This window comes from Poromitra crassiceps (assembly GCF_964638095.1).
Source record: "Poromitra crassiceps genome assembly, chromosome: 26".
Lineage (NCBI taxonomy): Eukaryota > Metazoa > Chordata > Actinopteri > Beryciformes > Melamphaidae > Poromitra > Poromitra crassiceps.
The window spans coordinates 9,797,663-9,810,376 of record NC_139640.1 but is presented as its reverse complement, the minus strand read 5'-3'; the positions used below and the strand labels follow the sequence as shown (position 1 = coordinate 9,810,376).

The 12,714-nt window shown below is 45.0% G+C and overlaps 1 protein-coding gene across 1 annotated transcript in view; it reads left to right on the top strand.

Annotated features, from left to right (window-relative positions):
- lipeb (lipase, hormone-sensitive b) overlaps positions 1-12,714 on the top strand; it is a gene marked incomplete at both ends in the record, with an annotated part of 62,821 nt that overhangs the window by 16,862 nt on the left and 33,245 nt on the right. The window contains 6 exons of the mRNA XM_083661158.1: positions 2,165-2,449; positions 5,197-5,287; positions 7,066-7,092; positions 7,328-7,473; positions 10,497-10,682; positions 12,281-12,433. Coding sequence (XP_083517284.1) covers positions 2,165-2,449; positions 5,197-5,287; positions 7,066-7,092; positions 7,328-7,473; positions 10,497-10,682; positions 12,281-12,433 — 888 coding nt within the window. The remainder of the gene's footprint in view (positions 1-2,164; positions 2,450-5,196; positions 5,288-7,065; positions 7,093-7,327; positions 7,474-10,496; positions 10,683-12,280; positions 12,434-12,714) is intronic.

Below are 12,714 nucleotides of genomic sequence, written 5' to 3'. Positions count from 1 at the left end.
GATGTCATTATTCAGTCTTAACCACCAATATTTGATCCTTTCCTCACTCACTCCTATGTCACCACCTGCTCTCAGGGCTTGATTTTAACTTTTTTGACCACCTGCCAATATGGCTGCTAGATTTTAAAGTTACCAGCCAATTAAAATTTCCACTAGGCAAAATGTTTTTCTTGAAATAAATCAGAATATGAGTGGGTTAATTTAAGCATAAGTATCAGTAAGTGGCCCGGGATGATCAAAGCCTGTGTTGAGGGTCATACGAACAAAAATGCAGTCTTGAAGCTAAATAAATCCAAAACCAATGAGTTATTTGAGTTATTTAAATTTCTACTTCAATGTAGCCTTTTAGTCATAAAGATTATTGAAAGATATTCCATATTCCAGACTCAAATGTTATAACAGAAGTGGAGTATTGGCCAGAATATGACATGAACATTTGGACACTTATTCAGCGGGTATCTTGCATGTTGTGTTTAGGTGCACTGTGTGTGTTTTTTTTTTTTTTTTTTTTTGCAATTCCATCGCGGGCCACACTGGTGGCGCCCGCGGGCCGGACGTATTTTGCCCATGTGTGGCTTGGAGTCAAAGGGGTGTAAGTGCAACTACTTGATAGTTGATGCTACTAAAATATATACTTAGCTGTATTTTTCCTGTTGAATAGAATTCAACATACATTTAATTGGTTGTCTTATTATTTTGTTATTATTTTATCCATTTGATGATATACTGTAAGAGCTCTAATGTGAAGATATTGACTTTTGAATAAATGTCACTTAGGCCTTGGCCACACTGATCCGTCAGAAAATGGACAGAATTATTGAACGGACAGATGTCTGTCCGATACATGAGAACTGAGTCTACGTCAAACCCCTCGCCGAAAGCACCGGGGCTGCTCCGCGGCCGACGAGCCTGCCTGCGCAGCCTGCGTGCAGCTCCTTGGAAATGTGACTCGATGCAAATGATATGAACAGCGCGAGTATAATATAATGTAGATCATGTGCAGATAACCGGAGAGGAGTATATGCACTACATTCTCCCCTTGGACTAACTTCTAGTCACTGAAATCCTAGTGAAATCACACAGTTTTACTAATTTTGCTGGGGAATCCCTTATAGCCTCGTTCACCGCCTCGGCCGCCATCTTCTTTGAAAAGTTGAAACAAATCTCGGAACGCCTCCTCTCGAGACCTCGACTCTGATTGGCTAAACGGACAGTGACTATCCGACCATCCGATACGTCCATCCAGAAAATGTTCATCCCTCTTCAACTTTCTGTCCATCAAAACGTATGCAAATCTTCTGGATACGTACGCTTCTGAGTGCTCCACGGACAGTCGGGACAGCTGTCATTGAAAATGAATGGAAGTGAACAGAGAAATGAACGCACACGGACAGACACCACGGATCAGTGTGGCCATGGCCTTACTCCGTTGGGTCACATGACGTGCAAATGCAGAAAATGTGTTTCCATTACACTTTTGCGATATAACTGCTATATCGACACGTCTGAAAAACCACCTCATGAGAGCGCAAAAACTTTCTGCGATATTTGGGAGGTTTTTCGAAATGTACATGTTTCCATTACCCGATTTTTATTGCGATATTTTGGTTTTGCGCATTTCTGAGGGGTAATGGAAACACAGCTGAAACACCATGATCCTCGGTGGCAGCAGTCCACCACTATTGAATGAATCAAGCGGATTAGCCTCTCCATTTCCACATTTTATAAACCTTCTCATTCCCACACTGCCGCTCTGACTAATGTCTAACACCCTGCTGAAGCTTACCACACTCATCTTAATTATGATTGTTTTTTGAACAGACGCAGAAGATACTCTTCTTTAATGACTACACAATTAAGGAACTAAGATTTGCTTTTCCATAAACTGTGAAATGACAATTTAAGATTACTTTTCCAATACGATATGCATTCATTTTGGAATTCATTACTCAGAGTTCATCATTCCTCTAAAATATCGAGCATCCGTTTTGTAAGTGTTATCCTTTTGTTTACCAGGGATTTATTTTTTCATGGGTTTAATTTTGTATCATTAGTCATTTTGTAGTCGTGTGTCATGAAAATGGTGGTTTTCTCATTTTGTAACAAAAGTCACCCATTTCTATGAATATTATTGAACCTCTCCCCCCCCCTCCTCTTTTTCCAGGTGGTGCGTTGCTGCCTTCTCCACATCATCCACAAGGGGCGCTACATCACCACCAGCCGCCGCAGCATCTTCTTCCGGGCGGCGCACAACGCGGCGGAGATGGAGGCGTACTGCAGCGCCCTGTGCCAGCTGCGCGCCCTGCTCTACCTGGCCCAGCGCCTGCTGCACGACAACAGCCACGGCAACCTGTTCTTCCAGGAGGAGAGCGGCATCAGCCAGAGCTTCGTCCGAGAATACGCCTCCATGCACAAGGGCTGCTTCTACGGCCGCTGCCTGGGCTTTCAGGTGGGGGGACATGTGTGTGGAGCACGGGCGATGGTGGGAGGGGGGGGGATGTGTGTGGAGCACGGGGGATGGTGGGGGGGATGAGGCAGAAAAGAGGGAACAGGGGGAGGTTGGACTGCGTGGGGTTTCAGATGTGACGTATTGGGAAGAAAGAAAGGGAGGTAATATTGTCATGCGCGATTATACGTTGGTGCACTGGCTGCACGTGCAACCCCTAGTGGCCAGATTTTTTTTTTTTTTTTTTACCTTTTATTTATACAGGGGGAGTCTCACTGAGAGCAATGCTCTCTTTTTCAGGAGTGCCCAGTTCAGAATGTGTTGTCATATCCTACTATAGCATTCAGTGTCTCCTATACAGTTATCTATTTGTGGAGGTACACCACAATAGATTTTGAGCACCACAATAGATTTTGACTGCCACATATTAATTTCAAGTAGTTGACTGCAAACACCTGCTTTAGGAGCCCACTAGATGGTGCTCTGAGGCCCACCAGTGGGCCACGGTTCAGTGGTTGGGAAACACTATCATGCAGATAGAATAGGCTATATAAGGAGACAATTATTTTTTCATCACTGTAAAGCCACAGCATAGTGAGGAGGATATTCATGTGATGTGTGTAGTTCTTCATATCTACTAGCCTCTTCATTTTGCTCTGAGAGTGCCCCAGATTAATGCATTTTATTTTAAAATTTACGGAAATCACAAAAAGTGTGGACCAAAGCAGCTCAAAAGGCAATAGTATACAAAGTGAAAAAAGGTGGAGCTACTTGGAGTTTTAAGGCAATATTTAATACGAAGTAATATATCTGTGTACAAGCAGTTACAAAACAGAATATATCTTCAATATACTACGTGCAAACAAAACGCAATTTACAAAATGTCTTTATCCAGGGGGGCCCCAGCCCCCCCCGGACACCCCCCTATCGGAGTAATATTGACTTCTGGGTGGTGCAACCCCTGTTTGGAAAGTCTACAATCGCCTATGAATATTGTCATGCCCTAGGGACACTTCTGCAAATGAGGGCGGATAGAAAGACATCGACCTTCTGTAATGAAACATTTTGCAACAATACAGAAGACAAGTAACTCAAATCAGTATCACCCTAGTCTCGGCTCCCAGACGTTTGGTGAGCTGCGCCACCAAACGTCTGGGAATTTCACTGTCAGAAACTGTCTCTCCGAGCCCGGCGAGAACGGCCGGCAGCAGACACGCCTACATTTATTATTAGAATTTTATTTGGTAGCGGCAATGCCATTTATCATAGTCCTAACACAGAGCATGAAGCTGATATGCTCCAAACAAAATTTATAGCTGTGGTTTATTTTACAATAATGTTTCCTACCCGGAAGTGGTCCGCTTGCTACTGTGAGTCATCAGCAGGCTCTGTAACGTTAGCCTCGGGAGTCTGGCTTATCGCTGGGGGAAAGACCTCTAGCCGCCGGGGCCGGATGAAACACGTCCTATTAACAGGTTATGTTTGTTTCTAAGTGATTAATATGTTTCTCCGCAAATGCAACAATGTTTTGCGAGACACCCGTTCTGCATGAGAACTGCCCCCAGAAAGCAGGCCCGCCCACAACACTCATGATTGGTTCTCCGATGCAAGGCTTCCAACAGCGCCACCTAACGTTATGCAAAGATTTAAATAGTAATATTCTCAGTCTTACAGGAGTGAAACGGATTAAGACTGAGGGCTGAGTCTAGTATCACCCTAACACTCATCAGTTCCCACACACACTTACACATACACAGAAACAGCTCGATCTACTATTATCTACAGTGCCAGAAGCCTGCACAGGTACAGTTATCATTTAAATGCACCCTAGGCCTTTCTTTGTGAAAAATACATGGACTACACCCTAATGCATGCAGAAGCCACGCCTCTTAGGCCATGTTCACATTACAGGCAAATCTGATTTGCTGATAAAGTCATTAATCATCATTATCTTGATTGGTTTCCCAAATCTGATTTGGGAGTGTGTCTGCACTGCCACAAATCTGATTCTCAAGTCGGATCATGTGTGTCCAGACCTAAACAGCCTATCTGCATGGGTTGCTATGGTAACGACGTGGGCGTCAGTAAATACGTACGTTGGTGACGTGGTTTTCCTGCGCAGAAGCATTTGATGACGAGTTGCGAGTGACGTTCAAATCAGATTTGGTGGATCTGCGCGTCCGCACTGAAGTCACATCAGTCGAAAGCAGATTGGAAACTACCTCCATATGTGGTTTGGGACAAGTGTTACAAATCAGACTTGGAGCGTCCAGACTCATAAAACCAATCTGGATGAAGTCACTAAAGTTCACAAATCAGATTTGGCCTCCTAGTCTGAACATGGCCTTAGCATTGCCACAGGGCCTACAGGACTCGTGCACCCTCACCTTGTTGCTGCGGATCTTTGCCTAACAGAAAATTCAATCATGTTTGTTTATTAGTACAGCACTCCAAGAATGAAGCTCCTCTCACAGACAATCTCACATGGCTTATCACGTAACAAATATTTACCAACTCTGCAATCTACATAACCTATTGATAACAGTGTCAGGCTGTGTCAGATAAAAACAGGAGTTCAGGGGGAAAATGCCTTTGAGACTTCATAAACTATTGGCCTATTTCATGCAGTGTCTCTATATGTTTCACTTTCTCTGCTTGATTGAATGAATCTAGTTTTGGTTGTAGTTTGTTGTTTTTATGTGTTTTAGAAGTTGATGTCTCTCTCTCTCTCCTCCTCTTCCTCCCTTCAGTTCACACCAGCCATCCGGCCCTGTCTCCAGACCATTGCCATCGGCCTCGTGGCCTTCGGAGACAACTACAGACCCCATCAGTCAGGAATAGGTCAGCAGCGTCATCTTCTCGTTCTCTTCAGCAGCACACCCTCCATCACTCGGCCACTTCATTCTCATTCGCAGATCATGCTCACAAGCCACGCCTCTGCTACATTAGGGGTGGGGGAAAAAATCGATACACCACAGTATCGCGATATTTTGCCTGACGATATTGTATCGATATTTGGACGCCAAGTATCGATATTGCAACAAAAAAAAATTCCACCGGGCTACTATAAACTTTAGTTCCAAGGCCAGCAGTAAACAAACGGTAGCATATTTTCATTTTGTTTTAATAGTAACAGTTTTGTCATAACAGTAATTTACAAATTCCCTAGTTACTGAATGGGCTGCACAAGATGTTTTGTGTAAGTGAAGTGAAGTTGCATTGTTCAAAAACTACCTAAGTACAGTTAGTCCACACACACATCCAGTTAAGGTGGACCGTAAGTAGACTGTAACAAACAGTTCAGTTTGTCAGGTACATGCAACTATGACATGACTTTATGAAAGTTGTTGGTCTGTCTACTTGACAATGTTGCTGCAATAAAATGGTTGAAGTCAGATGTACAGACTGGAAAATTGTTCTTATATAAACCAGATGTTGACAAAGTTTTCCTTTGGGGACATCATCGTTTCAGTATCGTATCGTGGGCATCTGGTGATTCCCGCCCCTATGCTACATACATAGCTCCTCCTCGGCCTCCTCTGCTGTGTCAATTTTGATCGTATGCGTTTTGGATTGTAGATGCTTTTTCATCCTGTGGCGTCTCTAGGGCTAGCTGATAGACCTCATGTATATTTCAGAATGTTTTGAACAGCTATGTACAGGAGGCACGAGATGGAAGAACACGCACCATCGTACACACAAATCCACGTGTGCGCACACACACAAAAATGCCTAAATATTGAACATTTAAAGTCGAGCTGAACCCCAAAATGATTTTTCTTTTCTTTTAGTTCAAATACCTGGGTATGCAGTGCACCTATTTAATAATGTGTGCAAAGAATATCACAAAAGTCTAATTTCTTTAGTTTTTCACACTTTTTCACATCAAAAGTTCATTTTTCAAGATTTCATTGATAACAGTAATGTACAGTTTGCTGACGTCACCTAGTACTATCAAATTTCTACCCCATATCAACCAATCATATCACGACATGCAGCTGTCAATCAAATCTTCATTTCAGGATCATTTTCTCTTCCAAATGAAGTAGAAAATGGCGCCTAGTGCCTGTCATCTGGCAGAATTCCTATCCCATAAACTAACTACTAACTTGGCCAATTGTTAGAAACATGAACAAAAAACAAATACTATAATCTCTAAGAATGCAAAGAAATGTAACTGGCTCGTTAAAACACGCATTCCAGGAATATTATTTACATTTATAACGATAATGGCGCGCGCCTCCGAGCCTGACAGCCTCCCTGGCTGTCAGGGGTCGTCTCTCGGAGATTCCAGGCGGGCGGGCAGCACCCATGCATCGGATTGTCCGCTCGCCCCGCACGAAGCCGGTGGCTGTCTGGTGCGCCGCGGATCTCACTCGCGTAGCACGACAACACGCTGAATCCCACCCGATTTGGGGGTGGAACACGCCAGGATTGGCCGATGCCAAAGCCAGTCGACAGAATTGTCAAATCAAATCATCGACACCGTATATGGTCCGCCTCTCAATTTGTTTTCAGTCTGAAACGGACTCAGATGCACGTGACGAACGGGTTCACCTCGACTTTAAAAAGGAATCGTCCAACTCTCATGGTTTCTTGTGCTCTCTGCTGCGTCACAGTGGAAGCAGGAGGCATTGCACCGTATGGTGAGTGTACTGTACTGTAACACTTCTAGCGTAGTCGTCTCTGTAGTGAATTGAGAGGCACTAGTATGAATGAAAGATGCTGCATCTGTCATGCAGAACCTCTCCCCCTAAATACCTCTACACACAGCACAGTAGGCTGCATTAGCTCTCCTGTATTTGCATTTGAGCACCTAGCAATCATCTACACCCTCCTCATCCTGTCATCCCTCCCTCCTCCACCCTCTCTCTCCTCCAGGTGTAGCAGCCAGCTCTTTCTTTACCTCGGGGAAGTACGCCATCGACCCAGAGTTGAGGGGGGCAGAGTTTGAACGCATCACCCAGAACCTGGATGTCCATTTCTGGAAGTCCTTCTGGAACATTACAGAGACCGAGGTGCTGTCGGTGAGTGGACTGTGAATATATATGTCTGCACAGTGTACATGCAGGCACATACACACACACACACACACACACACACACACACACACACACACACACACACACACACACACACACACACACACACACACACACACACAGTCATCTGTAAGCTACCCATGCACACAGAAAAGTCTGCTTCCCTATGATTTTAATTTTAAAATGGGATGTTTTACTTTTCTCTGGTAAAAGCACCTTCCTATCAGAATGCATTTTGGGCCACAGGCAGTTAGTAATATAGAGTTGAGTTCAATTGATTCTATTCTTCATGATTTATTCATCCAGTTTCTTTCTCTTCGTTGTCCCGACTTGCTCTCTCTCATACACACGCTTTCTCTCTGTGCGTCTCTTCCTCTCTCTCTCTTCCTCTCTCTCTCTCTCTCTCTCTCTCTCTCTCTGTCTCTCTCTCTCTCTCTCTCTCTCTCTGTCTCTCTCCCTCTCTCTCTTCCTCTCTCTCTCTCTCTCTCTCTCTGTCTGCCTCTGTTTCTGTCTTATCAATTCAATTCAATTCAAATCGCTTTATTGGCATGGATGTCACGACAACAATATTGCCAAAGCATCAGAAAACAATTAAACAAAAGTAATGATTACCGTACATTACACACACATTACACAATAATACACATGACAATACAACATTGAGATGGATACATATCAGTTACAGTATATACAGTGTTCACACATGTATGAGTGTTGATGGAGGGTTTGTTATTTCAACAGGTCACATCATACTGTGTGTGTGTGTGTGTGTGTGCATGTGTGTGTGTGTGTGTGTGTGTGTGTGTGTGTGTGTGTGTGTGTGTGTGTGTGTGTGTGTGTGTGTGCGTGTGCGCGTTGGTCACTCACTGTTCCTCAGATTGTGGCAGGCTAACACATATTGTGCAGCCAGAGTTGCTGTGTTTCCTTCTCCCAGGACAGTTCCCAGTCTGGACTGCTCATCCAGCTCTTTGAATTGGGGGATTTGGGAGCCGAGTTTGTTAAAGAACATTTCTCTAACTGTTTTGAATTTTTCACATTGTAGGAGGAAGTGCATCTCCGTCTCGACCTCACCTGTCAAACAGTGACCACATGTTCTATTTTCTTTTGGTTGCCATGATTTCTTATGTCTTCCTGTTTCGATTGCCAGTTGGTGGTCACTGAGCCTGTACCTGGTGAGGATCTGTCTCTGCTTCCTATCTCTGACAGTAGAGAGATATTCTGCCAATTCATAATCTCTGTTCAGGGCCAGATAGCATTCTAATCTACTTTGATTTTTGGTTTCTTCTTTCCAATGTTCCAAGTAGGTTTCTTTGCATTGTTTAATAATTTGGTTTACCTGAATTGGTGTTTGGGAAGCAGTGTTGGTCTGAGCCTGGTGGAGATGTGGCTGAGGAGGGACAGTTAGTCTCAGCACCATCTCTCAGCACCATCTCAGCACCATCTCACCATCTCAGCATTATCTCTCTCTCTCTCTCTGTCTCTCTCTCTCTCTCTCTTCCTCTCTCTCTCTCTCTCTCTCTCTCTGTCTGCCTCTGTTTCTGTCTTATCTCTCTCTCTCTCTCTCTCTCTGTCTCTCTCTCTCTCTCTCTTCCTCTCTCTCTCTCTCTCTCTCTCTCTCTGTCTGCCTCTGTTTCTGTCTTATCTCTCTCTCTCTCTCTGTCTCTCTCTCTCTCTCTCTCTCTTCCTCTCTCTCTCTCTCTCTCTCTCTCTCTGTCTGCCTCTGTTTCTGTCTTATCTCTCTCTCTCTCTCTCTGTCTCTCTCTGTCTCTCGTGTTTCCATTACCATCAGAAATGCGCAAAATCTAAATATCGCAATAGAAAGTGGGTAATGGAAACACGTAAATTTCGAAAAACCTCCCAAATATCGCAAAACGTTTTTGCGCTCTCATGAGGTGGTTTTTCAGACGTGTCGATATAGCAGTTTATCGCAAAAGTGTAATGGAAACAGTTTTTTCGCATTAGCACGTCATGTGACCCATTCTGCTTTGGAAAAGCAGCGAAAAATGAGGAAGAAACGGTTCGATAAGCCGTGGCAAAACCTCTGCAGCAATGGAAAACTTTGAAGCAACGCTAGCAGAAAGACGAGTGTTATGCAAATATATAAAATAGATAATGTTTAATGGCAGAAATCGGTCCATGGTGACAGGCTGCCTGTGTGCGCGCATTTGGCACAGCGCGAGATAAGGGGATGAAAAGCAAGCACACACCGGTGCGGTGCGTGCTCCTGACTGAAGTGAATACAGTGACTGTGAGTAATACATTACACACGTTTCAGGTGCAGTGTTATAATTATAATAGCTACACAAAATTGTGATTATTGACCAAATCAGCCTTTTCCCCCCTCCATCTCTAAATCGGACCAGTTGTAGGCTATTAGGCTATTAGGCTTTTTTCCTCTGCCTGTCGCGCTCACTGCATTCACCGCAGCCAGCAACATTTTGCGACTCATTTTATTTTGAATTGATAATCAGGCTCGTTTATATGCGTTGTAACTTCATGTTGTGATTTGCATTGACCATTGGTTGGATTTGAGCATGCAGGGGACGGGATATGGGGCAGATCCACTGTGGCAGGCAGCTGCTGGTAGGCTAATGGGAATTGCGTTCAGGTGTGCGCTCCGTCAGACCAAAACTCAACTTCAATGGAAACGCCTACAAGTCGCAATTGTACATTGTCGAAGTTGTAGAAATATCGCAATTATTTTGCGAAAAACTGTAATGGAAACACAGCTACAGTCTGTCTGCCTCTGTTTCTGTCTTTCTCTGTATCTGTCTTATGTCTCTCTCTCTCTCTCTCTCTCTCTGTCTCTGTCTGCCTCTGTTTCTCTCTCTCTCTCTCTCTCTGTCTCTTTCTCTCTCTCTCTCTCTCTCTCTCTCTCTCTGCCTCTGTTTCTGTCTTTCTCTGTATCTGTCTTATCTCTCTCTCTCTCTCTCTCTCTGTCTGCCTCTGTTTCTGTCTTTCTCTGTATCTGTCTCATCTCTCTCTCTGTCATATCTCTCTCCCTCCAGAGTCTGGCCAGTATGACGTCCACTCAGGTCAAGGTGAACCGTGCTCTCTCCGTTCCTCCCGTGCCCTTTGACCTCCCCCTGGTGGCCGACCCCAGAACGAGCGTAACCATCGCGCCGCCGTCAGCACACATCGGCTCCGCCCCCATTCAGATGAGGCTGATCTCTTACGACCTGCGTGACGGACAGGTAATGAGACAACATCCTAATCAAGCTGATCAGCTGTTTGAGTTTGTTGTCGCTTTTCTCTTCAGGTATTTGGTGACTGACCTACTTTAAGTTCAGGGTTTTCCCCTTATGGCTCGTTTTCAACCCATCTTACACAGAAGCTGCATAGATTCTGTCATTAAAGGTTTTTCTTTTCCTAATGTATTGTCATATTAAGGCTGTCCTTGGCCTGCTGCACCAGTCTTGGCTTTGTCTGAAAGACTGAACAGCATATCAATAGCTTCTCTGTCTCCAAGAGTAAACAGCTTCTCCACGTCCTTCTAGATTGACTCCCCTTCAATCAATCTCTGTCTCTGTGTCCTCTGTGTGTCTCTGTCTCTGTGTCTCTCTCTCTCTCTCTCTCTCTCTCTCTCTCTCTCTCTCTCTCTCTCTCGTCCTCTCGCTGCCACTCTCCCTCCCTTCTCTCCCTCCTCCCATGTCCTCTGCAGGCTGGCACTAACCACTGCCAGACGTGCTACCAGCAAACACATTCAGCCGTTGATCACACTCCATCAAAACAATGGTGTTCTTTTCATGAAGAACAAGTCTAAACAAAAGAAAAGCAAAATCAAATAGACGTGTTTGTACATTGCCATTTTAAGCTGATACCTCCAGAATCCGAGGCCTATAGAATGGCCACTGTGTGGATATGTGTGTTCTCTCCCACACAGTGGGCAGAACTTATACCTGCATGAAACGGCCTAATCCATCAATGTAAAGTAATTAACTGTTAAGTAAGTCGAATTTCAGCCTGTGGGAATCAGTGAATCACTGACTCGCGCCAAAAAAGGCCCAGGAAATAAATTACATCTACAGGAGGAGAAGAAGCAGCGGTGAAAAATATCGCGTTGGACCACCGCCAAGATTTATATCGCCAACCGCGCAGAGCCGGCGCGTTAATAACCCGTCTCACTTGCTCTATCGGCTCAACGGCCTGGCTTGGCAACTGTTAGACTGAAGAAAATGGCAGTAGTTTGTGGATATTAGTGGGATTTTTGGCCAATCTAAAAGGGGCTTTAGTGTGCATTTATGGTAGCACAGGACTGGCCGGCAGCAAGCTGCTGCAAAATGGCTAGCTAATCCCTCTCACAGGAGCCCTGTTAAATGGTAAATGGCCTGCATTTATATAGCGCTTTTATCCAAAGCGCTTTACAATCAGTAGATAGTCTACATTCACCCATTCATACACCAATGGCAGCAGGCTGCCACGCAGGGTGCCTACACACCATCGGGAGCAAGGAGGGTTAAGTGTCTTGCCCAAGGACACAACGACAGCAGCTGGGAGGGAGCGGGGATCGAACCGCCAACCCTTGCGTCATTGGCCGACCCGCTCTACCTCCTGAGCTAAAGCCGCCCCTGTTGCTACTAGCACTAACTATCAACTCTTACAAACAAAACAAATACTTTGTTTGAGATGTACAGAGTCTGTAGACATTCATCCAAGTGGTGCAAAGTGATTTGTTATGTGACTTTTGTTCTGATCTAGTATTCCTAATACATCTAATCTCATTCAACTTTCTCTCCTTCTGTTCCTTGATCTTTATAACCCCCCCCCCCCCCCCCCCCTTCTGTCTCTCCAGGACAGCGAGTCCCTGCTATCTCTCTCCCGCTCTGAGGGGGGCGCTATGTCTCTGTCGCTGGGGCTGAAGACCAAGCGCTGCCCCGCGTCTCCCTGCCTCCTGATCCACTTCCATGGGGGTGGCTTCGTGGCCCAGACCTCCAAGTCCCATGAGGTAAGATGGTAGAACTATTTACTAGATGTAGATGAGTTTTTCCACTCAAGGCGCTGGCAGGGTTCTGCACACCCTCGACTTGGAGCCTTGCCGCCGACCAGCGGCGACAGCGAGACTGTGCATACTCGAACGTTAACTCGGTGCGTTGGCTGTGGTACACATCCAAAACGTTATCGTGTCGTTTACCAAGAACTTGCAATCATGTCAGTGGGGCGGGGAATTTTATTGTCCCTCCATTTCAAACTCATTCCGGTGAGCCTGCAGAAGGCTTTGCTAGATGA